The 17,425-nt window shown below is 49.3% G+C and overlaps 1 protein-coding gene across 1 annotated transcript in view; it reads right to left on the bottom strand.

Annotated features, from left to right (window-relative positions):
* Positions 1–17,425, bottom strand: part of COL20A1 (collagen type XX alpha 1 chain) — a 219,977-nt gene that overhangs the window by 174,139 nt on the left and 28,413 nt on the right. Inside the window, exons 7-9 of the mRNA XM_060230663.1 lie at positions 14,465–14,620; positions 12,105–12,224; positions 2,181–2,345 (exon numbers count right to left, since the gene is read on the bottom strand). Of these exons, the coding sequence (XP_060086646.1) occupies positions 2,181–2,345; positions 12,105–12,224; positions 14,465–14,620 (441 nt within the window). The remainder of the gene's footprint in view (positions 1–2,180; positions 2,346–12,104; positions 12,225–14,464; positions 14,621–17,425) is intronic.

Genomic DNA, 17,425 nt, shown 5'->3' with positions numbered 1-17,425 from the left:
GCCCCACCCACCTCACAGGGTGTCTGTTGTGGGGGAGGAAGGTAAAGGAGATTGTGAGCCGCTCTGAGACTCTTCGGAGTGGAGGGCGGGATATAAATCCAACATCTTCTTCTTCTAATGCCAGTAGCTCTCCAAAGTCTCAGATTAGAGGTTGCTCACATCAACTACTTCATGGTCCTTTTCGCTGGAGATGAACCTGGGACCATCTGCATGCCAAGCAGATACTCTACCACAGTCCCTCGCATATTGGACTCACTTTGGTGCTGGAATTGGTAAAGGGTTTAAAGAGGTCATGGTCCCAGCAGGCAAGATTACCAAGGCTGCCAATTCGGTTCTTGGTTTTGCCCCCTATTAAAACACCCATTCAAGAGACGAGTCCAGGGGGGTGAGGCGGGAATTGCAAACCAAAGGGCTGAGGGCACGGATGATTCAGCTCCAAGCTCTGTGAGCGCAGTACAAACTCGGAACACGGTATACACACCCCATGATTCTACCTTGTACAGTAAGTTTCATAAGACATGAAAAAAAAACCATGCCGTTTTGTGTCTAAAATGACATACTATGGCAGGGAGATTAGAGGTGCTGGGATATGCAAGGTGTACCGTGCATAGAAAAGAAGATGACAAGAACATCCTACAGGAGGCATCTAGTTAGCATCATGAGATTAGGGACTCCCTGCTGTTTTCAAATAGTCTCCTTCTTGTCTCCTGATTGGCTCAGCTGGGCTTTTCCTGCTCCTGCTGAGAGCTGCTTCTCCACAGACTCTCTCCTAGCCCGTTAAACAGAGTTCTCTTTCTCTCTCCAGTTTAGTGTAGTGGTTAAGTTTGTGGACTCTTATATGGGAGAACCAGGTTTGATTCCCCACTCCTCCACTTGCAGCTGCTGGAATGGCCTTGGGTCAGCCACAGCTCTTGTAGGAGTTGTCCTTGAAAGGGCAGCTGCTGTAAAAAGCTCTCTCAGCCCCACCTACCTCACAGGGTGTCTGTTATGTGTGTGTGTGTTGTGCCGGATGGGGGGGAAGGTAAAGGAGATTGTGACCGCTCTGAGATTCAGTATATAGGGCAGGATAAAAATCCAATTTCTTCTTCTTCCTCCAGTGTTCCCTCTAAGCTAGCTCACAGTTTTTTAGCCTCTGGCTCACACATTTTTGCCTTAACTCAGCAAGGATGGCCCCAAAACAAACTAATTTATGCAGTACCCAAATTGTTTGCTCACAACTTTAATGACAATAGCTCACAAAGTAGAATTTTTTGCTCACAAGTCTTCACAACTTAGAGGGAACATTGCTTTCCTCTTTCCTACAAAGTTTGTTCTCTTCTACACCAGTTTGGTGTAGTGGTTAAGTGTACAGACTCTTATCTGGGAGAACAGGGTTTGATTCCCCACTCTTTCACTTGCAGCTGCTGGAATAGCCTTGGGTCAGCCATAGCTGTCACAGAGCTTGTCCTTGAAAGGGCAGCTGCTGTGAGAGCTCTCCTAGCCCCACCCACCTCACAGGGTGTCTGTTGTGGGGGAGGAAGGGAAAAGAGATTGTAGGCCGCTCTCTGTCCTTGAAAGGGCAGCTGCTGTGAGAGCCCTCTCCAGCCCCACCCACCTCACAGGGTGTCTGCTGTGGGGGAGGAAGGGAAAGGAGATTGCAGGCCGCTCTGAGACTCTGAGATTTGAAGTGGAGGGTGGGATATAAATCCAATATCTTCTTCTTCTTCTGCCAGCAAGAGGGATCCTACCCTCCCACCCAGGAAGGGGCTACCATCTGAAAGGAGAGCAGGGCCACCGCAAGCACAGAGAGAAGTCTAAGGTCACCAGTCATCCTGTAGGACCTGCTGGTGGGCATAGCTGGTTGGTGGCACCTTCTTTGGGGGCTCATCGAATTGGACCTCTTAGTCTAATCTTTTTGAAAATTGGGGAGTGTTCTGAGGAGAGGCACCAGATGCTATGCTGAAAATTTGGTGACTCTACCTCAAAAAACAGCCCTCCCGAAGCACCAGATACCCATGGATCAATTCTCCATTATACCTAGGTAGGGTTGTCAGGTCTATGATGGAAAATACCTGGAGACTTTGAGGGTGGATTCGGGGAAGAGCGGGGTTTGGGGAGGGGCCTCAGCACGGTACAATGTCAAGGAGTCCACCCTTCAAAGCAGCCATTTTCACCACAATAAAGTTGTGACGTGAACTCACCAATGGCAAAGATCTCGATTCCCATATTCTTCAAGGTTTGCGCAGGGGGGCTGGCGTCATCCTGCGATTTGCCGTCGGTCAAGAGGATGATCACTTTGGGAGCCTCTGGCCGAGCTCCGGCTTCAGGCCTCAGATTCTGTTCCAAAACGTGGGTCAAAGCAAGTCCTTTGAAAGGAGAAAGAATGAAAATCAGGAGATGCTGGAGTGAGCAGCTGAGCGTGTCTGGACGCCGGGGCCGCTCAGTGTTATTTCCTTGAATAACAAGTGTTCTGTTGGTTGTTGTAGATTTTCCGGGCTGTGTGGCCTTGGTCCTAGCATTGTGAGACCTGATATGCCAGCATCTGTGAGGAAGCCCGAGGAGTTTTCTCTGGGTCAAATTGAGAAGAAGTTGGTAGGCAGGTATTTATATCTACTCAGGCAGGTGGGGTAGGGCTGAGTCAAGGAGGAACTGGATTTATACCCCGCCTTCCCTTGGAGTCTAAGAGTGTCTTACAATCTCCCTTCCCTTCCTCTCCCCACAACAAACATCCTGAAAAGATGGTGGGGCTGAGAGAGTTCTGAGTGAACTGACTGACCCACGATCACCCATGGATGCCTGTGGAGGAGGAGAGGGGAATCAAACTTGATTCTCCTAGATTAGAGTTCACCACTCTTAACCACTACACCAAACTGGGTCTGGGAGAGGAAAGGAAGGAGACTCGGAATGAAGGTAAAAGGTAAAGGTAGTCCCCAGTGCAAGCACCAGTCGTTTCTGACTCTGGGGTGATGTCACATCATGACATTTTCACAGTAGACTTTTTACAGGGTGGTTTTCCGTTGCCTTCCCCAGTCATCTACATTTTCCCTCCAGCAAGCTGAGTACTCATTTTACCGTCCTCGGAAGAATGGAAGGCTGAGTCAACCTTGAGCCGGCTACCTGAACCCAGCTTCCGCCGGGGATCGAACTCAGGTTGTGAGAAGAGAGCTCGGACTGCAGTACTGCAGCTTCATCACTCTGCGCCACGGGGTTCCTCCTCGAAGTGAAGAGCAGTGTATAAATCCAATCTCTCCTTCTCCTCCCTTCCATACGGTTAAACTCAGAACTGCATCTTCTGTCCCACCAAAACAGGCAAACAGCTAGATTCAGGTCCAGTGCAATTTAGAGACCAACCAGACTTTCAGAGTGGTTTTGAGAGTACAAGCTCAGGTAAAGAGAGCTCGGACTCCCAATAGCCCATACCCTGAAAATCTCATTAGTCTCTAAGATGCACCTGGACAAGGGAAGGTGGGGTATAAATCCAGTTCCTCCTTGACTCAGCCCTACCCCACCTGCCTGAGTAGATATAAATTACCTGCCTACCAACTTCTTCTCAGTTTGACCCAGAGAAAACTCCAGTTTTCTGGGTTACGCCTCTGAGGATGCCAGCCACAGATGCACCTGGACTTCTCCTGCAGACCAACCCAGCTACCCTCTGGGAAAAAAGCAGGTGAGCGTTTCATCCATAAACCGTCTTTGATTGCTCATTCATGAGCATCCCTTGGCCAAAACTAAAGAGAAACGCTGGATCACAGGACAGAATGTCCCCGAAGAGGACAGATCAAGGGACAATAAAGGCAGGGAAATGATGGATTGTTCTATTTGTTTTAGTCTGTGTATTTTTACCCTGCCTCTCAGCACAATGGCTTATGAGGCAGCTTCCCTCATAAAAGAGCAAGAATAGCGATATGATAAAGCCTCACAATAAACCACGAGAAGTACAATGCGGAGAATAATGCTGCCATCTGGTGCTCACAGGCTAACGATCGACACATCTGCCCGAGCTCCTTTATTTCTCTTTGTTATGGCATCGCCACAAGCCGTTTAGTTTCACCCCTATGCATCGCAGGCTTCCCTGATCCGTCTGTCTCTTTTGCACCCTTTTGATGCTCTGAGTGAATTTGATGCAAAGGGAGGAATTTAGGGCTGATTAGCACCTTACAAAATCTTTACTCCCTTTGTGTTTCAGCTCCATAGACGTGGTCTGGGTGCAGCGTTGGCATCACCATACCTTGAGGGCTTGCCACTTCTCAGACGCTTTCAACAGGAGGGACAATAGCTGGCGGCCCTCAAAGTGGCCAAGTCAATGCAGCCGACGCTAAAACTCTGGAGTTGAGAATGATTAAAGGTTTAGAACACTTTCCCTATGAAGAAAGGTTAAAATGCTTGGGGCTCTTTAGCTTGGAGAAACGTCGACTGCGGGGTGACATGATGGAGGTTTACAAGATTATGCATGGGATGGAGAAGGTAGAGAAAGAAGTCCTTTTCTCCCTTTCTCACAATACAAGAACTCGTGGGCATTCAATTAAATTGCTGAGCAGTTGGGTTAGAACGGATAAAAGGAAGTACTTCTTCACCCAATGGGTGATTAACATGTGGAATTCACTGCCACAGGAGGTGGTGGCGGCTACAAGCATAGCCAGCTTCAAGAGGGGATTGGATAAAAATAGGGAGCAAGTGGAGAGCCAGTTTGGTGTAGTGGTTAAGTGTGCGGACTCTTATCTGGGAGAACCGGGTTTGATTCCCCACTCCTCCACTTGCACCTGCTGGCATGGCCTTGGGTCAGCCATAGCTCTGGCAGAGGTTGTCCTTGAAAGGGCAGCTGCTGTGAGAGCCCTCTCCAGCCCCACCCACCTCACAGGGTGTCTGTTGTGGGGGAGGAAGGTAAAGGAGATTGTGAGCCGCTCTGAGACTCTTTGGAGTGGAGGGCGGGATATAAATCCGATATCTTCTTCTTCATCATCTTCCATCAGCGGCTATTAGCCACAGCATATTATTGGATGCTCTGTATTCTTGGTGCTTGCGGTGGGGGGGGGGGAGTGGAAGGGCTTCTAGCCCCACTTGTGAACCTCCTTTCTTTTTTTGGCCACTGTGTGACACAGAGTGTTGAACTGGATGGGCCATAGACCTGATCCAGCATGGCTTCTCTTATGTTCTTATGCGTGCAAGCAGGAGAGTTTGCTTCCACCTCCCTCTCCCTCACCCTGGCACTTTGCAGCCAGCAGCTCTGTTATATATGTGTCTAGATTAGTGTAGTTAATGGCTTTCCTGCCTGGCTCATTGGAGTCGGTAAGACTGTGCCTGAGGACTCGGGAACAACAGGCAGCAGGATCCAAATCCCTGCTGCCCTGCTCCAATCACGGGCCGGTTTGAAAGATCCAATGGCATGCTTGCGCGGGGAACCCTGTGGTGTATATAGTTGGCCTCGATGGCCCAGTTCTGCAGTTCTCATACGAGCCGCCACATACTTTGTTGTATGGAATAAAGAGCTACGGTCACTACGACTTTGTCTCGTCTATGCAAAGAACCCACTATATTATAAGCTCCATCCATCCCTACCCCGGCCATTGTACACTCTTTCCTTCACCTCCCTCCTCTCCGCCTGCTGCTTTTGTTGTTGCAGTGCACCGTGCCCTGCTCAGTTCTCTCCGATCTGGCTGCTGCTGAATATGCTTCACCGGCTCAGCCATGGCAGAGGGACAGAGACGGAGAGAGATGGAAAAGGGGGAGAACAGGGGGAAACAGAGGGTTCCCTGGAGGTTTGGGGGCCCAGCCTGGAAGTTGCTCCCGCCAGCTCCCCCCGGGGCTACAGACCTGTTCCCACCATTTCTGCTTCCAGCTGTATGCATTGCCCAGTGCAGTCAGAGAGGGGTAAGCGTGAGGACAGGGCAATAAGCAGCGGTAAGATGGATGGCAATAAGCAGAGGAAGCAGTGGGCAGGGGAAGGAAGGATGGATGGGGAGACAGGAGAAGGATGTTTTTCGGTAGTAAAAGCGCAGCAGGAACCTATTTGCATATTAGGCCACACCCCCTACTGTCACCATTGTTCCTCATAGAGCTTTTTTGTAGAAAAAGCCCAGCAGGAATCCATTTACATATTAGACCACATCCGCTGAAACCAAGCCAGCCGGAACTGTGTTCCTGCTCAGAAAAAGTCTTAGAGAGGAGAATGCAGACGGCAGACAGGGAGGTGTGCGCAGGCAGGATTAACAGCAGCTTAATGTATCAGTATCATAATGCCCCTGTATAAATCGATGGTGCGGCCTCATTTGGAGTACTGTGTTCAATTCTGGTCACCGCATCGCAAAAAAGATATTATAGCATGGGGAAAAGTGCAGAAAAGGGCAAATAGAACGATTAAAGGGTTGGAACACTTTCCCTGATAGAAAGGTTAAAACGCTTGGGGCTCTTCAGCTTGGAGAAACGTCGACTGAAGAGTGACATGATAGAGGTTTCCAAGATTATGCGTGGGGTAGAGAAGGCAGAGAAAGAAGTCCTTTTCTCACTTTCTCACAGTACAAGAACTCGTGGGCACTCAATGAAATTGCTGAGCAGTTGGGTTAAAACGGATAAAAGGAAGTCCTTCTTCACCCAGAGTGATTAACATGTGGAATTCACTGCCACAGGAGGTGGTGGCGGCTGCAAGCATAGACAGCTTCAAGAGGGGATTGGATAAACATATGGAGCAAAGGTCCATCAGTGTCTATTAGCCATGAGGTATAGATGGAACTCTCTGTCTGAGGCAGTGATGCTCTGTATTCTTGGTGCTTGGGGGCGGGGGGCAACAGTGAGAGGGCTTCTAGTGTGCAGCCCCCACTAGTGGACCTCCTGATGGCACCTGGGTTTTTTTTGCCACTGCGTGACACAGAGTGTTGGACTGGATGGGCCACTGGCTTCTCTTATGTTCTTATGTCCCTAGCAAGAGGAGCAGAGAAGGGGGGCAGCTCTGTCCAGGACCCAACAGAACCTGGAATCGGCCCTGTCTGGTCATTTCAAGCTCAGAACTTGAATTCAAGAGATGCAGAGGCCTGATCCAGAATGGGACCTTAGTCCACGGGTGTCAGAATCTAGACTCAGTGTCCAAGCCATATTCCAGAGTCAAAAGTCCAGTACAAAGGCCAGTTACCAAGACGGCAGAGTCCAGTTCAGAGTGTTATACAGAAAGCAGCAAGGTCTGACGGATTTGCTATTTGGAAAGGTTATGATCTCTCGTTGCTTTGAACATTTCTTGTAGCTCACAGTTTGTTTTTTCTAGTTCTATGAATTATTTCCCCATTGTTTTTATGTTTGGAGATGTTTCAAATCGGGGCTTATTGATTTTTAATGGGTTTTAATGATTTTGTTAGCTGCTCTGGGCACCAATTCCTGGTTGAGAACTGGGATATAAACACTTCAAATTAATTGGCCGCAAAGATACCCATCTGCTGTGGGAACAGCCCGGTCTGATATTGGGAGCTTGGGAGGTTACACGGGGCTATCTACTTACATAAGAACATAAGAGAAGCCATGTTAGATCAGGCCAATGGCCCATCCAGTCCAACATTCTGTGTCACACAGCGGCCAAATATATATATATATATATATATATATATATATACACACACACACACACACTGTGGCTAATAGCCACTGATGGACCTCTGCTCCATATTTTTATCTAACCCCTTCTTGAAGGTGGCTATGCTTGTGGACGCCACCACCTCCTGTGGCAGTGAATTCCACATGTTAATCACCCTTTGGGTGAAGAAGTACTTCCTTTTATCCGTTTTAACCTGTCTGCTCAGCAATTTCATCGAATGCCCACGAGTTCTTGTATTGTGAGAAAGGGAGAAAAGTACTTCTTTCTCTACTTTCTCCATCCCATGCATTATCTTGTAAACTTCTATCATGTCACCCCTCAGTCGACGTTTCTCCAAGCTAAAGAGCCCTAAGCGTTTCAACCTTTCTTCATAGGGAAGGTGTTCCAGCCCTTTAATCATTTTAGTTGCCCTTTTCTGAACTATCTCCAATGCTATAATATCCTTTTTGAGGTGCGGCGACCAGAACTGCACACAGTACTCCAAATGAGACCGCACCATCGATTTATACAGAGGCATTATGATACTGGCTGATTTGTTTTCAATTCCCTTCCTAATAATTCCCAGCATGGCGTTGGCCTTTTTTATTGCAAACGCACACTGTCTTGACATTTTCAGTGAATTATCTACCACGACCCCAAGATCTCTCTCTTGGTCTGTCTCTGCCAGTTCACACCCCATCAACTTGTATTTGTAGCTGGGATTCTTGGCCCCAATGTGCATTACTTTGCACTTGGCCACATTGAACCGCATCTGCCACGTTGACGCCCACTCACCCAGCCTCAACAGATCCCTTTGGAGTTCCTCACAATCCTCTCTGGTTCTCACCACCCTGAACAATTTAGTGTCATCCGCAAATTTGGCCACTTCACTGCTCACTCCCAACTCTAAATCATTTATGAACAAGTTAAAGAGGATGGGACCCAGTACCGAGCCCTGCGGCACCCCACTGCTTACCGTCCTCCACTGCGAAGACTGCCCATTTATACTCACTCTCTGCTTCCTATTACTCAGCCAGTTTTTGATCCACAAGAGGACCTGTCCTTTTACTCCATGACTCTCAAGCTTTCTAAGGAGTCTTTGATGAGGAACTTTATCAAAAGCTTTCTGGAAGTCAAGGTAAACAACATCTATCGGGTCTCCTTTGTCCACATGTTTGTTCACTCCCTCAAAGAAATGTAACAGGTTAGTGAGGCAAGATCTTCCCTTGCAGAACCCATGCTGAGTCTTCCTCAATAACCCGTGTTCATCAATGTGCCTACTCATTCTGTCCTTGATAATGGTTTCTACCAACTTTCCCGGTATTGAAGTCAGACTGACTGGCCTGTAATTTCCCGGATCTCCTCTGGAACCCTTTTTAAAGATGGGGGTGACATTTGCTACCTTCCAGTCCTCAGGAACGGAGGCAGATTTCAATGAAAGATTACAGATTTTTGTTAGAAGATCCACAAGTTCAACTTTGAGTTCTTTCAGAACTCTCGGATGTATGCCATCCGGACCCGGTGACTTATTAGTTTTTAATTTGTCTATTAGTTGTAGGACCTCCTCTTTTGTCACCTTTTGTTACATTCTATGTTCCCTTACAAAGAAAACATTCACAGGGTTGCCTGATCCAGTTTGGGAAATTCCTGGATATTTAGGAGTGGAACCTGGTGAAGGTGGTGTTTAGGGAGGTGAGGGACATTTCTGCAGGGTATGATGCAGAAAAGAGCAACGCAAATGATTAAGGTTAAAGAGGTCCTTGAATAACCGGTGTTCTCAGAATAATGATGCAGAAAGGAAAGGAAAGGTCCCCTGTGCAAGCACCAGTCATTTCCGACTCTGGGGTGACGTTGCTTTCACAGCATTTTCATGGCAGACTTTTATGGGGTGGTTTGCCATTGCCTTCCCCAGTCCTCTACACTTCGCCCCCAGCAAGCTGGGTATTCATTTGACCGACCTCGGAAGGATGGAAGGCTGAGTCAACCTCGAGCCGGCTACCTGAAAACCCAGCAACTGCCGGGGATCGAACTCAGGTCGTGAGCAGAACTTAGGACTGCAGCACTGCAGCTTTAACACTCTAATGATGCAGAAAAAGGCAATGTAAATGATTAAGGTTAAAGAGGTCAGGGCTCTTTAGCTTGGAGAAGAAGATGAAGTTATTGGCTTTATATCCCACCTGGGTGATACCAGAGGGGCGTTTAAAGCTGCCCGGGGGGTGGGAGGTAGGTGGACCAAAAAAGTGTGTCCACACGTGCACATCTGCCTCCTGTCCCCATCCCACCCCGGTCCCGCCCCCAGCTTGCCGGGAGCCAGTTCAAAAAGGCACCACTTTCAAAGTGGTCCCTTTTCTCTGGGGCGCCTCTGAGGCGCCTCCCCAGCCATCTGGAAAGTCGGAAGGCACCTGGAGAACACCCAGGGAGCCACAGATGGGACATGAGAGCATTCCAGATGCTCCCTGAGCACCCACGGCCTCCCCCTTTTCGGAGCGCCATCCAGAAGCTCTGAGGCACTCCATTTCCGGCCGGCTCTCTTTGGGACGGCTTGAAGCCGACCCAAACCAGCCATCTGCTTTCACCCACTGAGTCTCAGAGCAGTCACAATCTCCTTTATCTTCCCCCCTCCCCACAACAGACACCCTGTGAGGTAGGTGGGGCTGAGAGAGCTCTTACAGCAGCTGCCCTTTCAAGGACAACTCCTACGAGAGCTATAGCTGACCCGAGGCCATTCCAGCAGCTGCAAGTGGAGGAGCAGGGAATCAAACCCGGTTCTCCCAGGTAAGTGTCCATGCACTTAAACACTACACCAAAATGGCTCTCAATGGGGGGTGACATGACAGAGGTTTAACAAATTATGCATGGATAGAGAAGGTAGAGGAAGAAGTACTTTTCTCCCTTTCTCTTAATACAAGAACTTGTGGGCACTCATTGAAATTGCTGAGCAGTCAGGTTAGAACAAATAAAAGGAAGTCCTTTACCCAAAGAGAAAATATGTGGAATTCACTGCTGCAGCTACAAGCATAGATAGCTTCAAGAAGGGACTGGAAAAATAGATGGCGTAAAGGCCCATCAATGACTATTAGCCACAAGATATAGATGGAACACTCTATTTGGAACAGTGATGCTCTGTATTCTTGGTACTTGGGGGGGGGGGGGCAAAAGTGGGAGGGCTATTGGAATTCTGGTCCCACTGGTGGACCTCCTGATGGCACCTGGGTTTTGGTCACTGTGTGACACAGAGTGTTGGATTGGATGGGCCACTGACCTGATCCAACATGGCTTCTCTTATGTTCTCAGTTCACCTTCCCAAGCAGCCGTTTTCTCCAAAAGAACCCTTCTTTGTCATCTGGAGATAGTGTTGCCAGATCTGTGTTAGAAAATACCTGGAGACTTTGGGGGTGGATCTGAGAGGGCGGGGTTTGGGGAGGGGAGGGGCCTCAGCATGGTGCAATGCCCTAGAGTCCCCCCTTCAAAACAGCCATTTTCTCCAGGAGAGCTGATCTCTTCCAGTTGGAGACCAGTTGTAAAAGTGGGAGATCTCCAGGCGCCACCTGGAGGCTAACTAATGCTACTAACCCAAAGGTAACTATCTATCTTTCCAATCCATGTAGTGATTCTTTATCTCTACTAATCCCATGAAAATATATATGTGCAACAGGACAGCCCGTGTTTCAATTCCTGTTTCAATGGCACTTTTCTTCAGGCACGGGACTAAAATGTTAGTTCTATAACATCCTTAAGGATACAAGCTCCATACAAAAGGTTATGCTGGACCACATGTCTCATCATATGCAATTCTTACAGGCAAAATGCGCAGCTGATTGGAAAGATTGATACCTTCAGGAAGACTATGGGCTTTATGGAAGTACTGTGAATGGTAGTAGCTAGGGTTGCCAAGTCCCCCGCAGCCCCAGGCGGGAGACTTTTTCTCGCACGCAGCGTGATTACATCACTCGCAAGTGACATCATCGCTCCGGTGACATTGCACACCAGCCGGTCTAGGAGCTTCCAGGAAAACTTTATGGTTTTCCCAGACACTCTAGCAATTTGGGAGGGAAAACTCTATGGTACAATAGGTACCATAGAGTTTTCCCTCCCAAATTGCTAGTGTCTGGAAAAACCACAGAGTTTTGCCAGAAGCTCCTAGAACAGCCAGTGCGCGACATCGCTGGCTCGATGATGTCACTGCGAGGGGAGGATCCCCCCTGCTGGCCCAATGCAGGCCAGTGGGTTGGGAACCTTCAGGGCAGGGGAACCCCCACCTGGCCCAGGAAGTTGGCAGCCCTATTAGTAGCATTAGTTTCCTGTGTGACTTCTCCCGTTGTACCCACCTGGAGGCTGGCAACCTTATCTGGAGATCAGTTATTGTTCTGGGAGATCTTTGGACCTCACCTGGAGGCTGGCAACCTCTATCTACACACCCAGCAGATAGAAAAGTAATTGATTTCTTTATTAATTTCATTTAATTCATTTGTACCCTTCCCAGTGGGGGCCAAAGGTGGCTTATGTCATTCTCCTCTCCTCCCTTTTATCCTAACAACGACCCTGTGAGGTGGGTTAGGCTGAAAGATACCTGTGAAAGTGTTGCCTCCTTTGTACTGCAAGCTCCTCAATGCATTTAACACCTCATCCCGGGTGGTGTGCGTTTTCAGGTCCCATTCTGTGCGTGGATCACTGCTGTATTGGGATAAGCCTGGAAGAAGAACAGGAAGAAATCAACATAAAGTTTCCAGAAAGGAAGTCTAAGTAAAACCAGTGTGGTGACACAAATTGTATGGTGTGGGATTGTTTTCTGTGGCCCCAGAAGGTAGGACCAGAACCAACGGGTTGAAATTAAATCAAAAGAGTTTCCGGCTCAACATTAGGAAGAACCTTCTGACTGTTCGAGCGGTTGCTCAGTGGAACAGGCTTCCTCCTCAGGAGGTGGTGGGCTCTCCTTCCTTGGAGGTTTTTAAACAGAGGCTAGATGGCCATCTAACAGTGATGAGGATCCTGTGAATTTAGGGGGAGGTACTTGTGAGTTTCCTGCATTGTACAGGGGGTTGGACTAGATGACCCTGGAGGTTCCTTCCAACATCCTATGATTCTTTGATTCTACTTTTAAGGTTCTACTGAACTCTTGCTCTTTTCTACTCTTACAGGCAGACTAACATGGCTCCCCATCTTGATCTAGCTGCCACCACAGCACGAGGACCTCTTTCACTGTGAGAATACACTTAATCTCTGCAGCAATCATTGTGGGGCTGGCTCCGCCTTCCTTGTCAGCCATTTTGTGGCAGCCATTTTACGGCTGTGGCCAAAACTCCCTGTCAGAATTCCAAAGGTGCCCGCAGGGTCAAAAAGACTGGAGACCCTTTACTGTAGGTGTAGGAAGAACATCCTCACCGTACTAATTCGAGGTTCACTGTCTGTAAGCTTCAGTTTCACAGAAGGGTTAAAAACCCCATCCAGCTCTGAATGAACAAACCTAAGTTCCCACAGATAAGTGGGACGGGACGGAGACGGTGTTGGTTGCCCTGGTAGATGACCTTCAACAGCATCTGGATCGGGGCAGCTCGGCGGTGCTGATGTTGTTGGACCTATCGGCAGCGTTCGATACAGTCAACCATCGGTTACTGACCTGCCGCCTCGCCGACGCGGGGATCCAGGGGTTGGCCTTGCAATGGCTTTCCTCTTTCCTTGAGGGTCGGGGACAAAGGGTTGCGATTGGGGACGAGCTGTCCCGGAGGCACATGCTTGATTGCGGAGTGCCTCAAGGGGCAGTCCTCTCCCCGATGTTATTTAACATCATATGCGCCCCCATGCCCAGATTGCCCGAAGGTATGGGCTGGGTTGTCACCAGTATGCTGATGACACCCAGCTCTATCTGCTTATGGACGGCTGGACGGCCTGCGCCCCAGAAAATTTGGACCAGGCGTTACAGGCCGTGGCTGGGTGGCTCAGGCTGAGCGGGCTGAGGCTAAATCTGACAAAGACAGAGGTCCTTTGCTTGGGTCGTCGGGGTCCGGGAGGGGAAATCCCCCTGCCAGTTTTTGATGGTGCACCGTTGACAGCGATGCACAAGGTCAAGAGCCTGGGGGTACTATTGGAGCCTTCCTTAATCATGGAGGCTCAGATAGCAGCCACTGCTAAGTCCGCATTCTTTCATCTTAGGCGGACGAGGCAGTTGGCCCCTTTCCTGGAGCGTGATGATCTAGCAACAGTGATCCATGCAACGGTCACCTCGAGGTTAGACTACTGCAATGCCCTCTACATGGGGCTGCCCTTGTGTTGAACCCGGAAGTTGCAGTTAGTGCAGAATGCCGCTGCCCGGTTGTTATTGGGGCCCCCAAGAAGGGAGCACATTCGGCCGGGGCTCCGGATTCTGCACTGGCTGCCAATAATATACCGAGTTAGGTACAAGGTGCTGGTTATTACCTTTAAAGCCCTATATGGCCTAGGACCTGACTACCTTAGGGACCGTCTCTCCCCACATGTTCCCCAGAGAGTACTGAGATCGGGATCTCAAAATCTGCTCGTTATCCCCGGGCCAAAAGAAGCCCGCCTGAAATCCACCAGGGACAGGGCTTTCTCCGTAACGGCCCCTTTCTGGTGGAACCAGCTGCCGGAAGAGGTGAGGGCCCTGCGGGACCTTGGCCAGTTCCGCAGGGCCTGTAAGACAGCCCTCTTCCGGCTAGCTTATAACTAACTGGTATTGGAAACTGAGTGTAGTTTTAAATAGACCACTGTTATATGTTTTATTTATACTGTTTTAACTGTGTAAGATGTTTTAAATTCAATAATTTTATGTTAGATTTTATGTGCTGTGAGTGTGAGCCGCCCTGAGCCACTTCGGTGGGAAGGGCGGGATATAAATCGAAATAAACTTGAAACTTGATGCGGGATCTTGTTCCATCCTTGAACATGGAGGCTGGAGGCCAAGAAACCCCTTACCTACTCTGATCTTCTCCTCAGCAATGTTGAACGGCGCCACCAAAGCAGCCAGGAATTCTCTGATGAGCCTGAAATTATTGCGGCCGATGCTCCAGGAACCATCCACCAGAAGGACAATATCAGTCGTCGCGGAGGAGTCACACTGGAAGTTAGAAACTAAGCCAAGAAGAAAAGTGAGATAGAGTCAAAGCTTCAGGCGTTAGAGCTAGTGTTGACATGGTTTGAAGAAGCAACCCTGCTCCTCCAGGGTTTGGCAGCTATTTTGCGGCAGCCATTTTATGGCTCTGCCCACCACTTCATGTCAGAATTCCAAAGGTGCCCCCAGACACAGTTTGGTGTAGTGGTTAAGTGTGCGGACTCTTATCTGGGACAACCGGGTTTGAATCCCCAGTCCTCCTCCACATGCACCTGCTGATGTGACCGTGAGTCAATCACAAGTTCTCGCAGAGCTGTTCCTTTCAAGAGCAGTTTCTGTCAGAGCTCTCTCAGTCCCACCTGCCACAGTGTTCATTGTGGGGAGGGGAAGGGAAAGGAGATTGTAAGCCACTCTGAGAGCCACTCTGAGAGCCAGTTTGGTGTAGTGGTGAAGTGTGCGGACTCTTATCTGGGAGAACCAGGTTTGATTCCCCACTCCTCCACTTGCACCTGCTGGAATGGCCTTGGGTCAGCCATAGCTCTGGCAGAGGTTGTCCTTGAAAGGGCAGCTGCTGTGAGAGCCCTCTCAGCCCCACCCACCTCACAGGGTGTATGTTGTGGGGGAGGGAGATAAAAGAGATTGTGAGCCGCTCTGAGACTCTTGAGTGGAGGGCAGAATATAAATCCAATGTCTTCTTCTTCTTCTTCTTCTTCTTCTTCTTCTTCTTCTTCTTCAGGTAGTGAAGGGTGGGGTATAAATCCAGTCTCTTCGTCTTCCAACTCAGAAGTAAGTACTAATTTATTAAAATGGGCTTATTCCCAAGAAAGGAGGAGGAAGAGAAGGGGAAGCAGATTGAATTTATAACCCACCCTTCACTTGAAGTCTCAGAGCGGCTTACAATCTCCTTCCCCTTCCCACAACAGATACCCTGCGAGGTAGGTGAGGCTGAGAGAGTTCTGGGAGATCTTGTAACTGTCCCAAGGTCACCCAGTTGGCTGCATGTGGAGACTGGGGGATCAAACCTGGTTCTCCAGATTAGAGTCTGCTGCTCTTAACCACTCCACCAAACTGTCTTTCACCACTACACCAAAGCATCCCCTAAGGTTACCAGTCTCCAGGGGGCAGCTGGAGATCTCCCTGAATTACAGCTGGTCTTCAGGTAACAGAGATCAGTTCTGATGGCTGCTTTGGAGGGTGGCCTCTCTGGGGTTATACTACAATGACGTCCCTCCCCTCCCCAAACCTGCCCTCCCTGGCACCACCCCCCAAATCTCCAACTGTTTCCCAGCCCAGAGCTGGCATTCCTCCCCGGAGTGTCAGATTGGGATGGCGGAGATCTGTGCTGAATTCCCACTTGGCCCCCAAATCCACCAGTTGATCTTTGGTCAGTTACTCTCACATACCCTTGTCCAGGGGTGGAATTCTAGCAGCAGCTCCTTTGCATATTAGGCCACAGCCCCATGATGTAGCCAATCCCCCAAGAGCTTACCAAAAAAGAGCCTTGTAAGCTCTTGGAGGATTGGCTACATCAGGGGGGAGTGGCCTAATATGCAAAGGAGCCCCTGCTAGAAATCCACCCCCGGATACACTGAAGTCTTTCATCAGACAATGGAATGGGGGTACAGTGTCTACTTACAGGGTTGTTCTGAGGATAAAACTGAGGGGAGCGTAACTATGTATGCTCTCCTTTCTGTCTCGGTGGAAGGACAGGCTATAAAGCGGACGCAAACCCCGCTTTCTGTTTGAAAAATGGATCTGAAAATCTCGGTGGTTGAAGGAGACTGACTGGTTATTGCTACATAAATATTTGATCTGTCACGGCTGTTCGGTGCCTCGGGAGCCTGGCGGTTGAGGGCCGGCCAATAAATCAGTCAAATAAGTAAGGCCCTCGCTTTGGCAGCACGTACCGCAAAACAAATAACTTTTCCGTTATGCCCTCTTTCCTTCCCATTTATATTTCACTCTTTCTCCAGGCTCAGAGAGCTCAGTTTATGAATCAGACGATGCTATTTCCTTTCACTCCAAAAAGGATGTGGAGAGAACAGAGCGGGTGCTGAGGAGAGCGACAAGGATGATCAGGGGCCTGGAGAGCAAGCCCTGCGAGGAAAGGCTGAGGGACTTGGGAAGGTTCAGTCTGTTCAGGGCCAGCTTTGCCACTAGGCAAGTTAGGTGATTGTCTAGGGCGCTGGCCTTCTGGGGGCGCTGAATTGGATGTCCCCCCATGTGACTCAGTGACGTTATCAGTGCTGGGGCGGGGGAGAGGCACCAGAAGTTAGGGTGCCAGACAGTCTAAGACCAGCCCTCAGTCTATTCAGAAGAGGAGATGGAGGGGGGATATGATGGTTCTCAGTGGAATTGGCTACCAAGGAAGGAGGTGAGTTCTCCCTCACCGCCAGTCTTCAAGCAGCAGGTGGACAAACACTGGTTAGGGATGCTTTAGGCTGATCCTGCATTGAGCAGAGGGTTGGACTAGATGGAAAAGAAGAAGAAGAAGAAGAAGAAGAAGAAGAAGAAGAAGAAGAAGAAGAAGAAGAAGAAGAAGAAGAAGAAGATGATGATGATGATGATGATGATGATGATGATGATGATGATGATATTGGATTTATATCCTGCCCTCCACTCTGAAGAGTCTCAGAGTGGCTCACAATCTCCTTTCCCTTCCTCCCCCACAACAGACACCCTGTGAGGTGGGTGGGGCTGAGAGGGCTCTCACAGCAGCTGCCCTTTCAAGGACAACCTCTGCCAGAGCTATGGCTGACCCAAGGCCATTCCAGCAGCTGCAAGTGGAGGAGTGGGGAATCAAACCCGGTTCTCTCAGATAAGAG

Source organism: Heteronotia binoei, chromosome 2 (assembly GCF_032191835.1).
Source record: "Heteronotia binoei isolate CCM8104 ecotype False Entrance Well chromosome 2, APGP_CSIRO_Hbin_v1, whole genome shotgun sequence".
Lineage (NCBI taxonomy): Eukaryota > Metazoa > Chordata > Lepidosauria > Squamata > Gekkonidae > Heteronotia > Heteronotia binoei.
This window is presented reverse-complemented; position numbering and strand designations above follow the sequence as displayed.